The 24,015-nt window shown below is 53.4% G+C and overlaps 1 protein-coding gene across 4 annotated transcripts in view; it reads right to left on the bottom strand.

Annotated features, from left to right (window-relative positions):
* Positions 1–9,468: 9,468 nt before the first annotated feature.
* Positions 9,469–24,015, bottom strand: part of CRHR2 (corticotropin releasing hormone receptor 2) — a gene marked incomplete at both ends in the record, with an annotated part of 39,775 nt that continues 25,228 nt past the window's right edge. For 2 of the 4 annotated variants that reach the window (XM_080701398.1, XM_080701399.1), the window contains 10 exons: positions 9,469–9,609; positions 10,698–10,739; positions 11,128–11,263; positions 11,429–11,514; positions 15,138–15,210; positions 16,592–16,652; positions 17,079–17,232; positions 18,688–18,805; positions 19,084–19,193; positions 20,053–20,138. In XM_080701398.1, the coding sequence (XP_080557524.1) occupies positions 9,469–9,609; positions 10,698–10,739; positions 11,128–11,263; positions 11,429–11,514; positions 15,138–15,210; positions 16,592–16,652; positions 17,079–17,232; positions 18,688–18,805; positions 19,084–19,193; positions 20,053–20,138 (1,007 nt within the window). The remainder of the gene's footprint in view (positions 9,610–10,697; positions 10,740–11,127; positions 11,264–11,428; positions 11,515–15,137; positions 15,211–16,591; positions 16,653–17,078; positions 17,233–18,687; positions 18,806–19,083; positions 19,194–20,052; positions 20,139–24,015) is intronic. The other 2 variants (XM_080701400.1, XM_080701401.1) reach the window with 2 other exon arrangements.

Genomic DNA, 24,015 nt, shown 5'->3' with positions numbered 1-24,015 from the left:
TGGAAATACAGCTGGCTGGATTCTGGAAATACAGCTGGCTGGATTCTGGTGCAGACTTCCCAGGTCCAGCCGAGGCGGCTATTCCGACCTGAGTGTCTTCCCAGGCCAGGAAGAGGAGCCCTTCTCTGTTTGGGAGCCGAGCTCTCCCCTCCTCCCCTGTACAGGAGGACCTGGCGCAGAAGAGAGCCTGTGTATCCTGGTGTCAGCCGGCGCCTGCGTTTGTTAGGTCTTCAACTCAATCACCAACAATTAGCGCAAAGGCAGTTAGGCTAACTGAAACAATTTAGGCTAATTAAAACGGGTTTTGGCTCATCAAAACTCACTGTTCTGCAACTGAATGTGACTCAATTGACAGCAGGATTAAGTAGAATGAAATTGTGGGAAAGAAAAACTCAGGCTTCAAAACATTAAAAAAAAAAAAGTCCAGACTTTCCATTTTTGGGGAAAGGAATCCTGCAGGAAGCTTATAGACAGCTGAATTCCATCGACCTGTCCTTGACCCTGCTCTCTCCAGTGCTACTAGGCCATCCGCTCCATCAGCACCCTGTATCTTGGGCTGCTTCTCACTGCCACCAAGCCGCCAGCATCGCCTGCCTGGTTTAACATGAAAGACATGTCTGCCCTTTGGGGTGGTGGGCACGACCCCCCAACAATATCACCGTCTCAGGTGATATTGAAGGCAGGCCTGCCTTCTCCAGCTGTTTGATGTTAAGTTCCAACGTGGTATTGCATTGCCCTGTGCCCACTATCCGCCATCTCTGGCACGTAATACTTCTCAGCATAGACTTCTTTTTGTGGTACTAGGGGCATTCTACCTCTGAGTTACAACCCCAGCCCTATTTTATTTTTTATTTCGAGACAGGGTATCAGTAAGTCACTGAGAATCTCACTATATTGTTGAAGCTGGTCTTGAACCTGTGACCCTTCTGTCTTAGTCTTACAAGTACTGGAATTACAAGCACGTGCCACCATGCCCAGCTTGTGACTTCTTAATCCTAATTTTCAGTGTCCATATTAGAATGTAAGCTCCATGTGGACAAAAATATGGGTCTATTTCCTTCATACTTGTATCGTCAGTGTCCAGGGAAGTACTTGGACTTAGTGGTGCGCTGTAAATACTGCTCAATGAAGTTCAGATGTGGCCACAGGCCATGGAAGGGCCCGTCTCCAAATCCCTCTCCTTTATGGGAATCCCAGTTCCCAGCAGCACTAACACCCATTCCTTGAGATGTAAGACCTTAACTTCACAGCCTGCTCTCCTAGGGGTGGGGGATCACTGGGAGTCTATTTTATACTTGAGAAATGAGATAGAATTAGAGACAGGTGCATGCACATGGGTTTGTGTATGCATGGGGAGGGGGATCATTTCAGAATAAGCTAGTTTTAACATCAAAATACAAAATGTGGGAGCTGGCATGCAGAAGTCTCTTTCATTAAGTCATTCGTGTATTTACAGGGCTAGGTACTCTTTTGCTTAGGAACTGGGGGCATAGCCTCCACAGAATGCACTCTGGAAATCCCTGAATGGGCAAGGAGGAGTAGAGAGTTTTGCAGAGGGGAGGCAAACGGACCGAGCAGGAGAAAAAAGAAAAGGCTACCAAGAGTGCTCGTGGACCCCACCAGCAACTTTTGGTTCCACAGAGAATCCAGGGACTGGCGCTTGGGCTGACAAGAAGAATGTTGAGTGTTCAAATTTTTCCCCCTTCCCGGGCCAAAGGCCCTCCCTCCCTGGGGATCCATGGTGCTGGGTTGTTTGTTGAAGTTGGGCCTCATGGAACCAGCCTTCCTCGGTGCCCTGCAGAGTTAATTAAGAAGCACAGTTAATTGTTTTGTCATATGCACAGCGGAGACCGAGGGATGGTTTTCTTCCTGATTGAGAATCATTAGTTCCCGACATTGCTTCTTCATGAGTCCAAGCCGCAGATGTTAAGTGGAGACCCAGGACTCAGCCTCGGGAGGTCCCTTCTGCTCTAGTCGGCTCCCCCAAAGCGCAGTGCCTAGCGTTCAGAATTTCCTGCAGATCCAGCTTCCATCTTTAATGCTTTTCTGGCAGCATTTGTGGCCCCTACTGTGTGCCCAGACGAATGTGGGGTTTGGATAGGATGATCATAGAATTTATCATGCAAGCCAGGAACAGGTGAGAGTGGAATGCTGTGATCGTACCAGGAGGACAGGTGTAAACCCGTCCTGTCTGGAGCCAGCCATGTCTGGTCTCAACTCGAGGGACTGGTGAAGGACAGGCTGCATCCTCTGTCACTGGGAAGTCTGGATCCAAACAGACGTGGGCGTCTCAGGTGCGGTTCACCTGGGGCACTGCAGGGGTCTGCAGGAGGTGGTGGAGGCTCTTTTCCCAGATCCCATCCACATGTATGGTGTGGAGAGGGGATGTGTTTGGGACTGGCTCCTGGGCTCTGGCGGTGGGGTAGGAGCAGACAGGGTGTGGAGCCAGAGAATAGATTTCCCCTCTGTGCAAAGCTTATTGGTTTCATTGTGCCCTCCGTCTCGCTTGCCAGCACTAGACCCAGCCTGTGGTTTAGCCCATCCCTGGGTAGAGAAAACGAGAAAGGCCAGTTTATTTTGTGAGTAATTCCAGAGTTCCGGTGGGTGCAGAGCTCTCTATGGGCATAAATCATGCTCTGGAGTTCCCAGCCCATCAGTGGGGCTTGCAGAGGTGGCTGCAGGAGCCTCCAGAAGGCCCAGGTCTGACCAGGGCTGATGGGAAGAGCTACTGGGCGAGGTTTGCTGGCTGGATGCTGAGGTCACTGAGATGCTCTGTGCTGGCAGAGGGATGCTGCAGGCCCTTGAGGAAGGGCTGAAGGCCTGACCAAAGAAATCCTCAGCAGGGTGGGCGTGGAGGCACAGGCTGTGATACTAGCTACTCAGGAGAATGAGGCAGGAAGATCACAAGTTTGGGGCCAGCTTGGGCAACTTAAAGAGATCTTTCTCAAAATAAATAAATAAATAAATAAATAAATAAATAAATAAATAAAATTTAAAAGGGCCAGGGATGTAGCTCAGTGGTAGGGCACTTGCCTACCATGAGCAAGGTCCTAGGTTTGATGCCCAATCCAGCAAAAAATAAATAAATAAATAAATAAATGAAAGAAAGAAAAAGAAAAAAAAGTAAACAGACTCCAGTACTTGGAAGGCAGAGAAAGGATTGCAGATTAAGAGGCCAGCCTCACTGGGCGCGGTGGCGCACGCTTGTAATCCCCGCGCTTGGGAAGCGGAGACAGGAGGATCGCGCAGGTTTGAAGCCAGCCTCGCTAGCTTAAGAGACCTTGTTTCCAAATAAAATATGAAAAGGTCTGGGAGTGTAGCCCGGAGGTAGAAGGGTTCCATCCCCAGTACTACCAAGAAAAAAAAAAAAAAAAGAGGCCAGCCTCAGTAATTTAGTGAGAGCCTCAGCAACTTAGTAAAATAAAAAATAAAATAAAAAATAAAATAGGGCTAAAAGTATAGCTCAGAGGTAGAACACCCTGGGTTCAGTTCCCAGCTTTGCAAGAAAAATAAATCAATAAATAAAAAGAGCTGGGGATGCGTCTTAGAGGAAGAATGCCCCTTTTTCTAATATGCAGTGCCAAAAAATTAATTAATTAATTAATTAAAAAGAAAAAAAGCTAGGCGTGGTGGCGCACGCTTGTAATCCCAGCATTTGGGAGGCTGAGACAGGAGGATCCTGGTTCGCAGACAGCCTCAGCTGCTTAGTGAGGCCCTTTACAATTCAGTGAGAGCCTGTTTCAAAATAAAGAATAAAAAAAAAAAATAAGTCTGGGGGTGTCGCTTGGAGATAGAAGATAGAATGCCCCTTGTTTCCATCCCCAGTACTGCAAATAAATAAATAAATAAATAATAAAAAAAAAAATAGGGCTGGGGGCGTAGCTCAGAGGTAGAATGCCCCTGGGTTCCATCCCCAGTACTGCAAAACAAAACAAGAGAAACAAACAAACCCAAAACCCAAAAAACAACAAAAACAAGAAAAAGAAAGAAGGACCCCCTAGCAGGCCAGGCAGGGCAGGGCAAAGGGTACAGATGTCAGCAGCCTGCCCTCTGCCCTTTCTTCTTACTAATTAACATCTCTGTGGGCATGGCCTCCCTCAGAAGAATTAGTGGCCCCTCAGGGGCAGAGCCTGGAAACCATGAGTGAATTTACATGTTTCACACAGGCCTCCTCCTCTCCTGCTACACTCCGAGGTTTCCAGATAGACAGGTGTCTCACCTTCACCTGCTACAGGATACAAGCGTGGGTGCGTGTGGAGTAGGGGAGGCCCGTTTCCTTGTCTCCCACACACAGCAATCAGAGCTGCCTGGGGGTTTGTCAAGGCTGAGGCGGGGGATCCCAAGACACTGAGCTGGAAAACACGGACTTCCCCAAGCGGCCACCAGAGCCACCCTGCAGGCTCCAGGGGGAAGTCCAAGTGTTTTCCAAAGCACTGGCATTCTGGCTAGAGAGATCTTTCTTCAAAGCCCTCCCTGCTGCCCTGCGCCACCCAGCTCTCAGTTCCCAGATGCACAGGCCCTGAACATGCCAGGTTCTGAGGAACTTCTTCATTTCACAGGGAAAAGAGTCAAACTAGTAAGTCAATTTACAAACCTTTAGCAGTCTGGCTTCTGAGTCCAGGCTTTTATTTATTTATTTATTTATTTACTTATTTATTTATTTATTAATACTGGAGATGGAACCCAGGGGCATTCTACCACCAAGCCCTATTTTTTTTCTTTTTTTCTTTTTCTTTTTTGGTGGTACTGGGGTTCCTGGAAGCCCTTCTATCTCCGGGCTACATTCCCAGACCTATTTTATACTTTTTATTTGGAAACAGAGTCTCTTAAGCCAGTGCGGCTGACTTCGAACTCGCGATCCTCCTGTCTCCGCCTCCCAAGCGTGGGGATTACAAGCATGTGCCACCACGCCCAGCCAAGCCCTATTTTTTATTCTTTATTTTGAAAAAGGATCTCACTGAGTTGCAGAGGACCTCAGTAAGTAGCTGAGACTGTCCGCGAACCGTGATCCTCCGGTCTCAGCCTCCCGAATGCTGGGATTACAAGCGTGCGCCACCACGCCCGGCTTGAGCCCAGGCTTTTCATGCCTTACCTTCCTCACAAGTCTCAATAACTTGAAAAATGTCTCCGTGTATACATGGGGGTGGAGTGTGTCATAGAAACATCCCGAGCGTGGGACAAACAAGAACCAAACTGGATCAGCAACCCGCTGCTCGCAAGAGGATTGACGCAGGTGTCCAGTTGGCCTGGCTGCCGGCTAATTCACAAGCAGTAGAGACATCCACGGGGCATGAGGCCAAACAAATCCCCTCTGTGACACACAGTTGTAGACAGGGTCCTGCTCGGGCAGACGCAGAGCACAAAACCCTTTCCTGCTCTTGCCCTGCCGTATTCGCGGAGCTGATTCTTCTCAAGGAGCTTTTGAGTGTCTTAAAACAGTCGCCTGTCAGGTACTGTAATTTCAGCGGTGGCGCTGAATTAACGGGACTGGGGGTGTTTGGTTGTGGTGGGTCTCTACCTCTAGGTCTCCTCCTGCGTTCCCGGGTCTCTGAGTGACCGTCCTACAACGTGTGTGGCCTGGTCCTCCTGGATACCCACCTTCCATGACGGCTATTTCCTCCATATGCTCTGCTGCTGCAGGACTTGCGTAGCACCCCACCACTGGTTCCCAGGAGGGCAAGGCCACCCTCTCCTTTCACCTCCTGCCCTACAGAGGCTCTATCGCCTCCAGTCCTGCTGCCCTGTCACTTGCTGCTTGTGTCACAGCAGGAACACCCTGGCCCCACTTTGATGCAAGGTCTGGGGCTTCTGCTTCTCTCTGGAGTGGGCCGGGGTCCAGGGCAGGGGCAAGCAATCCCCCTGTGAGCGCAAGTTGTTCCCAGCTTTATAAACCCAGTGGTGGGAGCCGGGCGTGGTGGCACACACATGTAATCCCAGTGCTTGAGAGGCAGAGACAGGAGGATCGCACAGGTTCGAAGCCAGCCTCAGCTACTTAGTGAGGCTCTCAGCAACTTAGACCCTTTTTCCAGATAAAGTATAAAATAGGTCTGGGAGTGTAGCCTGGAGGTAGAAAAACCTCTGGGTTCCACCCCCAGTACCACCAAAAATAACTAAATAAATAAATAAACAAACAAACAATAACAAGTAAATCAACCCAGTAGTGGGAGAATTAAATGGAGGATCACACAGGTTCAAAGCCAGCTTCAGCTACTTAGTGAGGCTCTCAGCAACTTAGTGAGACCCTGTTTCCAGATAAAGTATAAAATAGTTCTGGGAGTATCGCCCGGAGGTAGAAAAGTTCCACCCCCAGTACCACAAAAATAAATAAATAAATCAACCCAGTGGTGGGAGAGTTAAAGGAGCCTTGGGGCCTGCAGAGTGTGGGAGAGGAGAGTCTGCTAATGAGGCCACTTTCCAGAAGGCCCTTCAGAGAGGGACTGCCCAGGCTGAAGCAGACGCTAATGGGGACTGGCTGGGCCGTGAGGAACAGGTGCCTAACGAGGTTAACAAGCAGGGACCCGGAGAGATGGCTAATGGCTCTTGTAGCACTTCAAGGGCAGAGCTCCGTGGGCGCCATGACCAGGAGCCCAAGTAATGAGGGGCTTCAGGGCCCGGTGGAGCCTGCCCTAAACTGAAAAGAGGTCAAAAGGCACTAAACAAAGGTCAAAGGACGCTCTTCCTGGCGAGGGCCTGCGCCGGGAACAGAGGCCCAGAGGAGCTGTGGAGCCGAACAGGGCTACAGCTGAGGCGCGCTGATTAGTGGCAGGGACTTGGCGTCAGGCTTGCAGTGTCTGCTCTGATGAGCTCTGCACCATCGCTCCGTCTCTTCTATCTGACAGCTCTCCAAGTGGCCTCTTGGGCTGAGCCATTTACACCTTTTTTCTCTACAAGAGCATCCATGATGCTAATGGATGCGCCTGTTCCTGCATCTCTGGGGAGGTGGAAAGGTATGCCAAGACTCGCATCATTCTGTCTCTCAAGAAAGCAACGTCGGGGCGTCCGGCTACTTCTCCTGACGGAAGCCCTCCCCAGTCCCCAACAGTGCATTGGTACGCGGGGGCGGCGGCCTGGGTAGCAAAGCCCATTGTAAGCCTGATCATTTTCAGCTCATTTTTTTTCCACAGCCAAAAAAAAAAAGAGCCTTAAGTGGTCAGCTGACAGGTCATTTTTGGTGACAGATTGCCGTGCAATTTGGGGCATACATTTCACAAGGAGTGTAGAGGACTGAGTGGCATTGCCATGGCTTCTACTTATTTATTTTAAAAGCTTTCTCAGCATGCACAGCTATAAAATATAAAAAAAGAAAAGATTTGATCCCGCATCCTGATTCATTTTTGCAATAAAATTTATCCATAGAACCAAGGACAACTAAATCTCCATCTGTTTCATCCAGATGTGTTTTCCATGAATTTTCCTTTTCAGGCTTAGGAATTACTATAAAAAAAAAAAACTAGCAGTGTTGAATAGTTCTTTAATCGATGATTTACTACATTTTATACCAAAAATAGTTAGAAAAACTCAATCTAGAAGGCTTTAAAAACACTTAGAACATTTTCCCACAGGAAGTTAAGTACTTTACTTTGATTCACACATCTATTTTGTGCAGACACGTAAGATAAGGTGAACCACAGAAGGCTTCAGCCAACCGAGGGAGGTGACCCGCACCGGGAACCCCAGCTGCTCAGCAGGCTGCGGCAGGAGGGTTGCAAATTTGAGGCCATTCTGAGCAGTTTCCTGAGAACCTGTCTCTAAACAAAGGCTGAGGATGTAGTCCAATGATAGGGTGTCTGCCTAGCAACACGTATAAGGCCCTGGGTAGGATCCCCAGCACTGCAAAATAAATAAATACATAAAAATAAGTAAAATAAAGAGTTCTGTAGGGAGAATAGAATGAAGACATGAGTTAAATAGGAAAGGAATAATGTAAAAATTCCACTTCTTTTCTTTCCTTTCCTTTCCTTTTCTCTTCTTTTCTTTCCTTTCCTTGTCTTGTCTTCCTGGGGATTGCACTCAGTACTGCACACATGCTAGACAAATATTCTACCACTGAGCTACAACCCTAACTCTTTATTTATTTACTTACTATTTTTTAAAATTTCATTTGGAGAGAGGGTCTCACCATGTCACCGAGATTGGCCTCGAGCTTGCAATCCTCCTGCCTCAGCCTCCTGAGTGACTGGGACTACAGGCTACCGTGCCCTGCACATTTCCCCTGGCTAATGAGGAGCTGGTGCCAGTGTTTGTAAGACAGACGAGGGTGGTGTTAAATCACTGTGGTGTTTAGGTTCCATTTGATCTATTTTAAAGCGTTGCAGCAGCTTTATTTTAAAATGTAAATATTTACCAAATGCCAGCAATCACACCCTTTGCACTTTTAAAAACGTATCACATGCCAAATTAAAAATGTGCAAAATGGGATACACTGTTTCTCAAAATTTATTTTTTGGGGGAGGGTAACTAGAGCAAAAGCCCCGTTCAAAACCAATGGTCCGGTGGCCTCTCCCTCCCCTTGACCTCGGCCACCCTCCCAGAGGGGCAGAAGCCAAACCCGGAAGGCCCTGATGGTTGTCGCTCTTGGGTCTCAGCGGCCTTGTCTGCCCTGCCCGCAGATTCCAGGCCCTCGGTTTGGGGCCAGGCCCTGCCTGCTGCCTGAGCTCTAAGCTTCCTCTGCGTGGAACTAGCTGCCTGTGGCTGGGCTGAGGAGGGTCATGAGAGGGATGGGCTTGCAGGCTCTCTCAACATGAAGGGTCCAGTCCTATCATACAGCGGGGAGGCCTGGCATCTCTGCTAACAAGGGCCGCCATGCCTTGGCCCCTGTCCTCAGCCACAGGCCTCTCCCAGGCTGCTGGCTGGACTTGAGGGGCAGCCCTGTCTACGGAGGCCGTGAAGCCTGGTCTCCCAATCACCCTTCTGACTCCTATTTTGTCCTGTCCTGGCCTAAATATGTGGTTGTCCTGGCTGCCCACCCCTCCCCAGGGGCAGGGTGGAAGGGGAGAGGGTGGAGGAGCTTGGTGAGTCCTACCTAGGCCTTGGGAGGAAGCCAGCTCAACTGATGTTTGACTTCCCCAACAGCAGAGGGCGCCCCTGAGCACGCAGGACGCACCATCAAACCATCCCCCACTCTGGGCCTCAGTTTCTTCGTCTGTGAATGGGGCTACAATGAGCAACGGAGGCCACGGTGGGCCATGGCTTAAGACCTCCACCAGCAATTTTCCACCAGCAATTTTCAGGGGTCCCGTGACGTCCCTCTGCGCTCTCTTGCGTGGAGACTCGAGGTGGCTGGGCCCTGGTCCCTCGGGGCCCCTCCTGAGCTGCACCACCTCTTTCTGGCCAGGCTGAAGAGCTGGTCTCTTTCCTCCCTTCTCCATGAGTCTGCACAAGGACCCAGGGACAGGAGGCGGAGGAGGGGGAGATGGCTCTGGTGATGGAGGGGTGGTGGGGAGCTGGGCCGTCGAGGGTCACACGAGGTCACACGGCTGCCGTCTGCTTGACGCTGTGGAAGCTGATCCTCGTGGGCGACGTGGGGATGGACATGGCGCGGGCCACGGGCACTCGGAGAGAGTGATGGTCCTGCCAGCGGTGCCACCTCTTCCTTACAGCAGAGCGCACCTGCAGGACGGGAGAGACTCATGCCCAGGCTCTCCCCGGTCCTGTTCCCCCAGGGTTCCCTCCCTCTCTTGCCTCCTCTCTGAAGCCGGTCTCTGGGAACTCCCCTTCCCTGTCCCTCCTTGGGGAAGCCTGAACCCACACGTCCATTCTTCGGAATCTCCCGGTTTCCCTTGGACACTTTGCCACCCAGTCAAGAGTGGGACCAGAGACTTTGTGGGTGAGCTCCTCCTGCCCGCCTGGGGCTCTACACATGCCTAATTGGATCTGTTTTTATTTGCATTGTAGAGGAAGAATTCTTCCGTAAAATGTATCGTGTCCCGCGTCCTATCTAGCACACGGCTGAAGCAAAATAAGTGTTCAGTAACCATGGTTGTTGTTGGCGTCAGCAGCTCCTTCTCCCCATGCTCTCCAGCCCAGGGAGGTAGGCTGCACCGCGGCTGGGCATCCAGACCCCTTCAATTGATGGATGGAGTCTGTGTAGATGCCTCCGATCTCCTAGGCACCTGCAGGCCAAGCACCACCTGTGCTCCTCTGGGGTGCTTAGAAGCGCCCAGGCTGGGCTATGTCTGCTGTTCCACGCAGGAACCACGTGGGACCTCACCCACCATCGGCTGGTTCACATCTCCCTTGCAGCGGCTTCATGGCTGCCTCGACCCCCAGAGCCCAGCCAGGGCCTTTCTATGGCAGTGGGGGGAATGTGCTGGCTTCTCTTCTGCTCTGAGTCCATAAAGAACGAATTGCATGGCAAATGCCTTTCCTCTTTCTGGAAGCTCCCTCCTGTGGCCACCTCTCTTCCCTGAGGCTCTGCGGCCTGGGCGCCCACTTTCCTGGTTCTCCGGGGGCATGCACGGAGCCTGGAATGTTTTTTCCAGCCTGCATAGTACCTGACCTTCTAAATGGCTGCAGGCCTGCAGTAGTCCTGCTGTCCAGGGCCAAGAGTTTTCTCAGGCCTTCCCCTCCCTCTTCTGGGGCAGAGCTGAGCCCAGCCAGGGACCATGCTTTCCTGAAAGACTGTTGCAGCCAAATCAGTCACAGTAGGATCTGAGGACTCCAAAAGCCCAGGCCACCCCAAGGGCCCAGCCACATACCTCTCCATTGAAGAAGCAGTAGAAAACAGACACAAAAAAGCCCTAGGAAGAAAGAAGCATCGGTCAGGACCGTGGGAAGAGGCGCTCGGCCTGGAGGGTGGGTGGGGGGTAGGTGACCGAGCACCCCAGGGGTCAGAGCTGGACGGCTGTCAGAACTCATGGCTGCCGCCCTTGTGGTACCAGTACATGCTAAGTGAGGGGTGGTCCCTCCTCAACATTTGGGGCCCATCCCAGGCATCAGGCGCCCCGAATCCTCAGCAAGTGAGGAATGCCTGCGCCCCTGGTGGGGATGATGGGCAGGGCAGGGCGCAGTCCAGGGCAGCTGCGGGCCAGGCTGGTCCCGAGTGCACAAGAGCTCCATCAGTGTGTGCGCAACTGAACCCCACGGGCGCCAAGCCTGTGCCGGAGCTCCTGTGGCTGGGGCGCCCACCTGGAACGACTGCAGGAAGGAGTTGAAATAGATGAACACGATCTGCGACAGGTCGTCCTCGCTGGGGTTGACAAAGAACAGCATGTAGGTGACGCCCAGCAGGGGCAGGAGGACCAGGGTGGCCTTCACCGCCTTCCTGGAGGACGAGAGCGTGACAATGGCCTGAGCGTGTGCAGCTCCCGGAATGCCAGGGGGCCCCTGGGCGAGCACGTAGAGGGCTCTGCCTGGAGGCGGGGGAATGGCCCGGGTGGCCTTCTCGTCTCTCTGCTGCCACGCCCAGGGCACCCAGGCGTTCACGCACCTGTACTGAATTGTCTCGGAAGTGGTGGATGCTCGCAGCTTCGTCATTAGGATCCTGACGATGTTGAACAGAAACACAAAATTGATCTGGAAGGAGGGAAAGCAGAGAGGGACAAAAGACCACGAGCGGGGGGTGAGCTGAGAAGCAGCCACCTTCCCTGGAGCCCCCTGAACACCAGATCTAGGCACGCAGCCCAGCCACCCAGCACCCGCCGGCCCTGGATCAGCTCTGCCCTGGAGGTGCCCTGGATCAGCTCTGCCCTGGAGGTGCAGCTCTGCAAGGAGATGCCCCATTGGCTCAGGCTGCTTGCTCTCCCTCCCCCTCACCCGTGGAGGTGGCCGAGAGCTCAAAGGCCACTCTTCTGGGGATACTGCAGGTAGCCCCAGCCCCTGCCCCGCTCAGGGACCCACAGAGCCAGGCCTAGAGCCCGCTGAGCCCTGCCTCTCAGGGCCACAGAGTCCTCCCCACTTGCTAGTGAAGGTCTCTGAGCCCTGGCACTGTCAGGGCTCCAGGCTGGCCCAAGTTCCTTCAGCCCTGCCCTGCAGGGGCCCTGACTCACGGAGTGATTCATAACTCTGTGGCCCGACAAGTGACGGATCTCCCCTTAACTGGCCCTGTGCCCAGGAACTCCGGGGCTGCATAGACTCCCCCAGGCGGAGAAGACCAATGGCTGCCTAGTCGGTCCACGGACGCTGACATCCAGGACTCAGCATCACCCTGAGCTCCTGAGCTCCTTCTTCTTGGGTCTGCGGGCCTTGCGGTCAGGCTTTCTGTCCCTGTCTCTGCCGGTCCCTGTGGCTGTGTGCTCTCTGTCCACTCTTCTGTGGGCAGGTGGGCCTGTTCCCTGTGTGCTGTGTGCATGTGCTTGATTCAAAGAGTGTGTCCTGTGTGTAGTGGGGTGGGGCAGGGGGAGGCGAAGGGGCGTGGCTATACCTGTGTTTTTCTTCATCTGCCTTCAGGCAGGGAGGGGAGTGGGCAAGACCGACATCAGGACTCCTCAGAAAGTGCCCACAAGCCAGAGGGAGGTGCATAATAGCCCAGGGATGTTTACTGGCTAATGTGCAAACACACACACACACACAGTCTATCTAGAAAATCCATGGCTTTGAAACCCTGGGCTGCGTTCTAACACTTCTAGGTTTCAGATGTCAACAATGAAGTCTCTGGGTACCCCATACTGCAGGGTAGCTCTGCCTCTGGAGAGCTCATCCTGGCTGGCTGCCCTGGGTGGTAAGCCTGACTTCTAGCTCCTGAATTCTGGCACATTTCCTTGGATCATGGACATAAGTCATGATCAACACAGGTGAATCCTATGTAATACAAAGCACTTCCTGTTTTCTGATCTTACACATTTATCTGAGAGTAGAGACTGTTGAAATCAAAATATATTCTTTTTTTTTTTTTTGGTGATATTGGGGATGGAACCTTGGAGATTATCTGGGAACATTAACCCCCACATATCTGGGCCACCCTGTTTTCCTTCTGAGCTAGCTCCTGTGACACCAGAGAAAGGCTTGGGCTAGGCACCCTTCCCTGCAGGTGAGCCCCGGCCCAGGGGACCCGGGCTGGGCATCCACAGCATGAGACACCTCAGGTCTGCCTGGCTGGCACCTGAGCTCTGCATTCCAGGGAGAACAACTCTTGGCTCAGTGTGCAACATCCCAGCTGTCCCGGATAACCTCTATGGTTGAGGCCTGCAGTGGGTGGATAGGTAAGCCAGCTTCCCAGCGTTGAAGGGACAATCCTAAGTCTTTTATGCACGGTTCCTCAGAGAGGCCGTAGAGACCCAGGTGGCTGTCCTGTTGGCCCCTGCTGGCTGTCCTGTTGACCCCTGCTCATTACCTCAGCCTATCGTGGTTCTCCGCTCCCTGTCTGCTCCCAGCCCTCTGTGCACCCTGGGACCACCTCCCAAACAACTCCCCACCACCTAGTCCTAGTCTCCTGGCTCAAAGTCCGACTCTTCCAGTTTTTATTTGTGTGGCCTTATGCAGGTTGCTTAACCTCTCTGAGCTTCCGCTTCCTCATCTGTCCAGTGGGGATAACCACAGGGCTTGCCTTAGAGCCCAGCACAAGGTGAAATGCTCACAGGAGGGCAGAGGATGTCAGCTCCCTTTCCCATGACAACAGCCAGTGAGAAGTCAGGCTTTCTGGAAACCCAACCACCATGCCTGCTTCTCAGAACTCAGAAATAAAGGAGTGTCTCTTAGCAGCAGGAGCGGATCTGTGAAGGGCTGGGGAGGGCAGGGAGGTGGAATGCCAGGCACACATCCAGCCAGGAGGTGGGTGAGAGGCAAGAGACCTGCCCCCAAGCCCCACGCAGATCCTCAGGAGAGGTGGCCTTGGGCAGGCCAGCTCACGCTCTGCTTCTTGCATGCAGAAGGGCTCAGCTTGGAACCTGGGTCCAGAGGCAGGCATGGGGGAGAGAGGGCTGCGTGGGTGAGGGCGCGGGATGCTGGCTCTCAGGCGCGTGCACATCACGTCCCCCATGTTTGTTCTGTCCTCACCACCTGGCCTACATCTTCACGGCAAGGAGAGCTACAGCTGCCTTTGGTCCCCATCCAGGCCAGCCTCCCCTGGCTGTGTCCCAGCCTCATCAAAGCCCTATCCCTTCACGATGCGCTCTCCGCAGCGGCTGGGGGGGAACAGATCTTGCGGGTTCCGTGCGCACTGGGGCGTGAGTGACTCGCTCCAGCTGGGAGCCCAAGGACCGCCCCTCCCCCGTGGGCTCCTGCCTCTGACGCCCATGAAGCCCCGCGGTGGAATTTCAGGCCACAGGTGAAAAACCTTCCTAGTCATCATGAGTTGACACACATCAAGGACGCCAAGATGGGGTCCGATGAATCCCGGAAAACACAAAAGAGAGAGAGAGTAAGGAGATAGAAGAGATAAACAGTAATTGTCTTCATGGTAGACAAAAGCCAGCCCTGCTGGGCACATGCTGTGTGCAGGAGAAGGGCTTTGCTCTCTCTGGGTTTCCCAGAAGGCACCTGGCCCTTTAAGGATGCTGGTACATATAGGAGCCTAAAATTACCAAGCCTGAAATAAGCCTTACTTAATAAATGCCAATTTCTTATGGGGCTTTTTTGTATGTTTTTTTAAATGTATGATATGTAATAGTTTCTTTTTGCAGAAAGCAGCCTCTACTTAAACTCTATCTTAATTAAAGCTCGTTGTGGATTAAAGACGTGGCAATTATGCCTTAGATGCGAATACATTTGGTAAAGGGCGGGGAGCTGAGCTGGATGGGGAACAATTGCTCATTATGCTGCGCTCCAGAGTCTGCGGCTCCAGGTGGGGGCGGGGGTGGGCCCCCAGGGGGTCGCTGGGGCAGAGAGGGGTGCAGGTCTGGGCTGAACAGATGCTCAGCCGCTTCTCCTGCCACCGGCTGCCTGTTCACCTGGCTGCCTAGGCACCATACCTGGCAAGGGGATGCCAAACCTGGGAAGGCCCTAGAAATTCACCAGTCTGATCTTTTCCCCACCTGGAAAACAAAGGAGGTCCAGAGAGGAGTGTGGGGCTGTCCCAGGCAGAGCCCGAAAACGGAAGATGGATGATGCGGGGGTGGCGGGGACAGGGGGCGCGTACTGGGTACAGCGACGGCATGCAGAGTGGATTGGGGGCTGCTCCGACCATGTCTTTCTCAGTCTGGGTGAGTCCTCTGATGTCCTCCCAGTGTCCCAGCTCCGCCCCAGTCACACCAAGGACCTACCAGGAGCACGAGGATGATGGGGCCCTGGTAGATGTAGTCCACAAGGTCGCCAGGCTCCTTGCCAAACCAGCATCTGCAAAGAAGGGGTGGCTGTATGCAGCCGCTGGGCTGTGCAGGGAGCCCTCTCTCAGCCTAGAACCAGGATCCTGCAGCCAGCCCCTTCTCCAGCCCCGTTCCCAGAGCTGCCCCTTTCAGACACTTCTGGGGCACAGTTCTAGCCCCATTGACCGCCCTGGCTGGGCCCTGGGTTGTCTTGCCCCACATGGTGGTTCTGGGCCCCCAGCCAGTCTGAAGCAGGCCTGGGGTCTCCTCTTTACTCCTTCCCCCTGCAGACTGTGGGGCACAGACAGGGCTGGCATGCACCAGTTCGGGAATGAAGAGAGAGCTGGGATCCCCGGTAGTCCCAGGGCCTAGCTGCCCTGTGCCCACATTGCTCAGAACCCACCACCTCGTGTGTGCCAGGCACTCAGCCACACGAAGCGGCAGATGTGGAGGTGGGACCTTCTGCCCAGACTCATCTGAATCCAGGCTTTGAGCTGAGCCTCCAGTGCCAGCACACGGAGCCTGCTGCGGGGCTGGCCTCAGGGGCTGCCAGGGCCTCGGTTTGTTCTCCAGGGATGCTGCTCAGGGGGACACTTTAGGACCCAGAGGAAGGGCTGGGTCAGGGCTCAGCCCGGCTCTGCCAGCAACTACTGAAACTCTGGGAAGGCTCATTGACTTTGAGAAACGACAACTTCAGAGGTCGCCAGCGCACACCAGCCCAGTAGGCACCTCCCCCGCAGCTCCCCGCACTCGAGTTTGGTCTCTGCTTGAGTTCACTACCTATTAAGGCAGACCACCTATCCTTGGGCATCTTTTACTTTTATGAGCCTTTCTTAATGTTGAGCTCTTGGAATTCTACCTTATTCTTGTGCACACCCCCTAAACACCAGGGAACCCCTGAGGTCTGCCCTCAGATCTGCACAGACTAACTTTGCCCAGAGCCCCTTCTCTTGGTTGCTGGCACCTAACTTCCCAGTCACTCTTTGGCTGGTCTGTGGCAGAGCTGCTGTGTTCTGGGCCGGGCCCGGTGTACCAGTCTCTGGTGCAGGGAGGTCCAGCGAGGGCCCTAGGCTGGGACACTGTGCCTAGGCAGAGACTGGGCGGAAAGCCCTGGGACCCTGGCTGCTTCTGTGGACCCTTGGCCAGACCTGCTCATTCGGTTCTGGGGGTGGGGGAGGACTTCCAAAGGCCAAGAGGGTCGAGTATGTGTTACACTTAAAGGAACCTCCGTTCCTAACTGAACTCATCACAGAGCTGCCTTGAGACCTACCACGGGGCACTTCTGAGGTTGGGATATCTCTTCCAGGGTCAGGACAGAGGGAAGCCAGTCTGCCCAGGCCTGGCTCCAATTCCCACTCTGTGGTTTGGCCAGAGCCCAGAGCTGACCCCCGGGGCTGGCCTGTCTCACTTACCGTTCATTCTCATAGTACAGTTTGCCAACCGCCCAGGCGATGATGATGGGGCAGGGGATGCCTGGAAGAAAGACCGATGTGGGCTGCAGGGGACAGACAGGTGGACAGGGACGCTCTCACAGAACTCAGGGCGGGGCCCTGGGATATTGTTTCTGCTCTTCCAGCTGCAGTCAGCTGTGTACCCATTCAGGGACCCCTGCCCCCCACTCTTCTCCAAGCAAGGATGGCATGATTTTAGAGATTTTGTGACAGAGAAGGAAAGCCGGCCAGATTCTCCACTGAAGCCAGAGGCCCGGGTCTTTGGGCTGACCACTCTGGCCAGGGACGAGGGCAAGACATGGAGCATCCTTTGAAGGGATTTGTGGGGAGAAAGGGGCTGCATCCTGGGGCTGTGCTGGGGTGGTGGGCAGGGCTGGGCTCTGGTCCTCAGGCCACAGATGGAGGGTGGTCCTGCAGTATCCCCCATCCCAGTCCCTGGGACCCTCACACCATCCGATGAAGAGGAAGAGCCACTTGGGCAGGCGCTCGGTGGAGTAGGTCATGACGATGGCTGTGTGCAGGTAGCAGCCCTCCACGAACATCCAGAAGAAGTTGGTGACCACAAAGTAGTTGAAGATGGTGGTGACGCAGCGGCACCAGACCTGCGCGTGGGGCGGGGCTGTCAGGGACTGCTTGGTAGGAGCGGGAGGCTTGAGCCTCCCCAAGAGGGTCCAGGGTCCATGGAATAGCTTCAACCTGCCCCAACTCCTGCCCCATCCCTTGACCCCGACACCCAGGATGCTGGTGTGTTTTAACTTCTCTGCAGGAGTGGAGTCTGGGGACATGAGAGGGGCTTCTCCAAAGCTGCTGGGTTTGGGCAAGTCTGCACTTGGTGTGGTCTGCCCTAGAGGGAGCCAGGCTGCACCTCTCTGATCTGCAACACCTGTTCCTTACAGGCAGTGAAAGGAGATGAGGGTCTCCAGGCCTGAGCTTCCTGATGGCCCCTGCCTGGTCCCCTTTACCTTGGATTTATCCCCAGGGAACCAGAGCCAAGGCTGGGATGCAGAGAACAGTGGAGGGGTGGGGGAGCCCTGGCACAGGCTGCCTCCTCCCTGTCTGGCTCTGACATGCTGAGTATGCTGAGCTGCCCTGGTTACAGCCCTGATCTGTAGTCCCCACTAGCCAGCCGGCTGTCACCTTCATTCTGGAAAGTCCTGCCCTGATGATGGGAGGAGGCCAGAGATCTCCCCCTCCAACCCCATCTTTCCTCTGAGTTAGATGATGTCTCATTTAACACACCACAATGGGGGCAGGAAGGCACCTGGCTTCTGATTGGACTTGTTTGAACGTGGCGCAACCTGGGGCCAAGTGGAGGGTGAAGCCAGGCTGGGTGTCTGCTTAGGTCTGGGTCTTCCCCGTGTGGCCCTTTTCTAGTTGCCCGAGTTGATTATTTATTGATTTACTTTATTTTGTACTGGAGATTGAACCTGAGGCATCCTACCTCTAAGCTTCAGCCCCCAGCTGTTTATATATATATATATATATATATATATATATATATATATATATATATTTTTTTTTTGCAGTACTGGGGATGGAACCCAGGGGCATTCTACCTCCACCTCCAGCCCTATTTTTTATTCTTTATTTTGAAACAGGGTCTCACTGAATTGCAAAGGGCCTTACTACATAGCTGAGGCTGCCCCTGAACCGTGATCCTCCTGTCTCAGCCTCCCGAATGCTGGGGTTACAAGCAGGTGCCACTATGCCTGACTATTTTTATTTTGATACACAGTCTTGCTAAATTAATGCACACTTCTGGACCCTAGGATCCTTCTGTCTCAGCCTCCCAAGTACTGGGAAGCAGGGGTTAGTTTCAGCCCCCTTTCTCTAAAGGACCTGAATTCACAGGATGGGGAGTGGAACAAGGCAAACCAGTCCAGCATGGGGTCTGTGTAGCGCCCAAGACCCTGGCCAGCAGCCCAGTCCCTGCCTGCCTCCCGAGCCCTGGTGGGACACTGGCTGGGGAGGTGAGCTCTGTCTGGTTTTGCTCCCGGGTGTGCAGCAGAGGCGGGCGTCCCCGAGCCCAGCCCGGCCCGGGCTCCCGCATCAGTGACCTCATTGCTCTCGTGCACTTCGTGGTCGATGAGCTGCAGCAGGAACCACATGCTGTTTCTCAGGATGAAGGTGGTGACCAGGTTCCAGTGGATCACGTTGCGCAGGCAGCGTATGCTCCTGCAGAGGCCGGGGCCGGGGGTCAGCGGGGCTCGAAAGGGGCTGGGCTAGGGTCACAGAGGCTCAAGGGCAGCCGGGACCAAGTTCACCCTGAGATCAGGTGGAGCTTGGCCGGGGATGGGGGAAGGGTGGCCCCAGGAGCCAAATTCCCACCCTGGCTGGGCTTGCTTGGCACTCCGTGTGCCCTCTGGCAGTCACTGCCCAGGCACCTGGCCAGCCCTGCTCTGTCCCCAGGAGAGAGGAAGACAAGGAGCACACAGGGCAGGTGGCGGACTCACCGCAGGGTCAGGAAAAGCAGGAAGGCAGCCACCAGAGCGACCACGGAGACGCAGTGGCCCAGGTAGTTGACAACCAGGGCAACGCGGTAGTGCAGGTCATACTTCCTCTGCTGGATGGACAGACAGACAGACAGTCAGGGGAGACAGAGGCATGGGTAGGTGGGGCAGGCTGGGTGCTGCCGCCATGACCATCCATGTGCTCTGACCCTGTCCTGGCCTTGGGGGATGAGCCACACCTTGTCTGGCTCCCAGAGCGCATGCCTGTTGGTCCTAGTAGCTCTCGTTACGAAGGGCTGTGGTCGGGCCTCCCCAGGTGCACTTTTAGGGGCACATTTGGACACGATCTATTCTGCGATATCCCAGAGATGTATGTACAGATTAAAAAAAAGAAGAAGAAGAATCTAGGCCAGGCATGGAGGCGCACGCCTGCGATCCTGGCTACTCGGGAGGCTAATAGGAGGAGCCCAAGTTCCATATCAGCCTGGGCAACTTAGCAAGACCATTTTCTCAAAATGAGAAGTAAAAGGGCTGGGGATGTAGTTCAGTGGTGGAATGCCTCTGGGCTCTTTCCTACCACAGGGGGGAGAAATCGAAAGAAATAGTGGTGAGGAGACCAGCCTCAGGCAGCACAGCCTCCAGTTCCAGACTGAGAGCCAGGGCAAGGCCAGGGAGGTCTGAGTGGGACCCAGTTTCTCGCGTGGGCTCTTGCAGGCTGTACTCTCACATGGAGCCCCAGAAGCAGAGTGCAAGATGGGGAAACTGAGGCTCGGAGAGGAGGACTGTGGGGTCACTGAGCGTGTGTGGGCCATGGTTATTTCTCGAGTTCCACCACGGCCTTCAGGTCCCCTTTCTAACCCCCACTGCAGGGCCGCTGAGCACAGGGGTGCAGGAAGAAGTGGCCTGCTCTGTGCACGACCTGAGTCATGATGTCCACATAGGACCAGGGTCGCGGCACAGGGGACCCCTTACCTTGTCATCAAAAATGGGCTCGCACTGTGAGTAGTTGATCCTCGAGGCCCACGTCCCATTCTCCAAGCATTCTCGGTAGGCATTCCCTGCAAACGATGGAAATCGCCAGGAGTCAGGTCACTACCCCCCTCCAGAACCCTCCCTGGCTCCCTGGGGCCTGCGGGGCAGGTCCACACTCCTCAGCTGTCCAGGGCCCAGGGACCTAACACATGTCTGAAACTCTAAGTTAAAGTCATTGCTGTGAAATTGCACAAAAGGCGTGGTGGCTAGAGGCATGCTAAAACCTTTTCCATACAATCTGCCTCTAGCTTTTTCTACCCTGCCTTTCATTTTGTTCTGCTGAACATAATCGTGAATACGGGGTGTGTGACTAAAGAGCTGCTGCCTTTAGTAAACGCGGCATAATTGCCATCACTGCCTCCATTCCTTTACTTTGATGACTCTCCACTTTTTTCATTAATAATATCAGCATTTGCATCTTAATAAGAGCTGCCAACTGAATAGAGATCATGTTGCCATGTCCCAGGTCATTTTTTTCCCTTTTGGTATTGAGGATTGAACCCAGGGTCATTCTACCTCTAAGCTATACCCCTAGCCCTTTAAATTTTATCTTTGTTTTATTTTATTATTTACTTATTTATTTATTGTGGTATTGGGGATGGAACCCAGGGACATTCGACCTCCGATCTATACCCCCAGCCCTATTTTTTATTCTTTATTTTGGAACAGGGTCTCACTAAGTTGCAGAAGGCCTCACTAAGTAGCTGAGGCTGTCTGTGAACCGCGATCCTCCGGTCTCAGCCTCCCGAATGCTGGGATGACAAGCGTGCACCACCATGCCTGGCCTCTTTGTTTTATTTTAAAATAAGATCTTGCTAGATTGCTAATAATCTCACTACATTGCTGAGGCTGGCCTGGAACCATGATGCTCCTGTCTCAGGCTCCCAAGCATTAGCATCACAGGCGTGTGCCATCGTGTCCAGCTCTCAGGTCTCCTTCGAACTACTCCAGATATGCTCGTCCATTTAATCCTCAGGACCTAGGTACTAGTAGGTACTAATGCACTAGCGACACATTTTGTAAATCAGGAAACTGAGGCACAAAGAGATTATGGATGACAGGAGAATTCCAACCCAGCAGGTCTGGCTCCACGCTTTGCGTTCTTGACCTTTCGGTTCCCAGTTGTGGTAAACAGGAGGGAGAGACATTTGAGGACCCAGGGCGGTGTCCCTGCCTGGAGCTGCTGCTGCCCGGGACAGCACACTATGAAGTCTCTAGGTGCTCAGAGCCGGCGTCTGTATTAAAGTTGGAATGTGATGTGGGAGAGAGCATCACAGAAAAACAATGTGTGATGCATAAAGGTGCAGGCATTATCCATGGAGAATGTAAGAGGGTTGAATGGTGTCCATCCTGCTCTGTCAAGGTCTAGCGCCCCAACCAGCTCCTCCAGACCCCCCTCCCTGACCTCCAACCAGATGGGGCCCTCCCACCTGGGCTCCCCCAAGCCCTTTGCTAGTGTCCACTCTGCAGTGCCCGGTCCTCACGAATCTCAGCACCCACCTGACTGCAAGTTTGAATGGCCCGTCATTCGGGGGCGATTGGTACCAGGGCTCTGCTTTCTGGCTAATGGGCAGTTGTTTGTGAATTTTTTCTTTTTGGCATATGTTAGATATACCATCTAAAGCTAATTAAAATAAATAGCTCACAGAGCACAGAGTCACAGGGCTGGAGAGGGGAAACCTTAGATTGTTTTTGGAAGCAGTGAGTTCTGAAATAATTAAGTTACTTAAAAACCCACTTCCGTTGAGCTGACTGAGTTAAAAGCAATAGAATTATTAAGGAGCACTTGCCAGAGAGCAAAAACAATGGGGGAGATTCTATTAGCCTAATTATTCTTTAATCCAGTGCTCTGATTTCCTAGACGTGTGTGTGTGTGTGTGTGTGTGTGTGTGTGTGTGTGTGTGTGTGTGTTACTGGGGATGGAAACTGGGGCATTCTATCTCCAAGCTACACCCCCAGCCCAATTTTTTTTCTTTATTTTGAAACAAGGTCTCACTGAGTTGCGAAGGGCCTCACTAAGTAGCTGAGGCTGGTGGTGAACCAAGATCCTCCTGTCTCAGCCTCCCGAATGCTGGGATTAAAAGTGTGTGCCACCACAAAATCTAGAGTTCCTAGATTTTTTAAGCTCAGGGTTGTTAGGGGCCTTGTCCTGCCTCCAGGCCCTGTCAACAGGAGGCATATCTCTAGCAGGGTGTGATAAGCCTGCACCTCACCCTGCTGAGGGCACCTGACTCCCAGCTGGGCTGTGGAAACCGGTGGCAGAGGACCACCTCCCCCATCCATCTGCTCCTGGAAGGGAGGGTTTCCTCAACATGCAAGCTTAGTGACATCACTGAATAAAGGGATAGGGGTGTTTAGGGAGAGCCGACATTCACAGTCTCTTCCTGATGGGTTTTAAAGTCCTTCTGAGGCGAGGTAAGGCAGACTCTGGTCCTGGTATGTTTCAAAGGGCAGAAAAATAAGAATAGATATGCTCCAGTTTCCCTGAAGCTCAGGGCTGGTTCCCCCCACCCTCGAGAAAGGCCTCCGTGATTGATCCTGCCCACTGCTTTCTCTCTCCCCAGCACTGCCACTACCTGCCCCCTGAGCCCACACACCAGGCCTGCCTCAGCACCAGCCCGGGCATCCAGGAGCAAGAATCCTGCTCCTCTGAGGAGGAGGAGGGTTCTGAAGTCAGGGCCGCAGAATGCTTGTTTCCCAAGGGTGACATGTCACAGTGGTACTGACCATGGGAGCGGGGTCAGGATGGAGATGCCACAGATAGGGACCTTTCCAGTCTACACCAGTGTCCCCCAGGGCCCCAAGTACCATGAATTCTGTCTCCTCCTTTCCCTCTTCTGGAGCTCTCTAGTCCTCGCTGGGGCTGGCACCATGTCTTCTCGCTGGCACCTGCTCCTTCCCCTGACCCCGGGATCAAGCCAAGTCCTGCTCAGAAGCCATTGGTGCCTCTTTAGTGCTCTCAAGAATGAAGCTTCCTCAGTGTGACCTTCAGAGCCCTCAACACTGGTGCCACGAGCATGCTTCACATGGCACTCGACAGGTGCACTACAGACCCGCACACAGCCAGATCTGGGCTCATCCATCCCACGAAGGGCCCTCTCCACCCTCACTCCCTGCTCACACACTCTTACCAACCCCAACCCAGCACCACCTCCTCCAAGAGGCTGTCCCCAGACGCTAGGTCTGAAGCAATCCCTTTAGTTTTCCTCTAAATATATAGCCCCTCTCTATATTCCCATCTCCTGGAATGGAGGCCAGCATGCTTTGTTGTTCTCAAGCCACAGTCACACATATATTTTGGTATCACTATCCAGCGCATGCGCACGTGTGCGCACGTACACACACACACACACACACACACACACACACACACACACACACACCTGAACCCAGTTTCACAAAGGGAAATGTATCTTGACAACGACTATAATGTTTCTCTTTCTATTCTGTTCTAATGGGTTCTATTCATTTCATATACAAACGCTGGTCATGACCCACTAAATTGATTTCACAGTCCACTATTGTCTCATAATCTATCGTTGGAACAGCAGAAAATCTATTTTAGAGCATTTGCCATAATGCCATGGGCTGTGTCTCTTTGGAACTCATTCTGTTCTTCGCTACTGGACTTGAGCTCCCTGGAGACAGACAAGTAGGAAGAGACCATACTGGAGTCACTGGATCTCAGGAGCGAGCCTTTGAGCATGTGTAGGCTGATTCAAACTAATTTAACTCTGTTGGATCTTGGAAAGCAGGATCTAAAATGTGGGGTGTGGGAGTGGGAGGTGCTTCCCCTGGGTGCTCAACCCTGCCCTGGGATGAGGATGGGCACTGGAGGACTGAAGACAGATGTGCCTGCTCCTCGAGGGAGCTGTATGCTACCGCTAATGAGGGCACCAAGCC

This window comes from Muscardinus avellanarius, assembly GCF_963383645.1.
Source record: "Muscardinus avellanarius genome assembly, chromosome: 9".
Taxonomy (NCBI): Eukaryota; Metazoa; Chordata; class Mammalia; order Rodentia; family Gliridae; genus Muscardinus; species Muscardinus avellanarius.
Note: the sequence above shows the minus strand (reverse complement) of the source record. Positions and strands in the feature narration are given on the sequence as shown.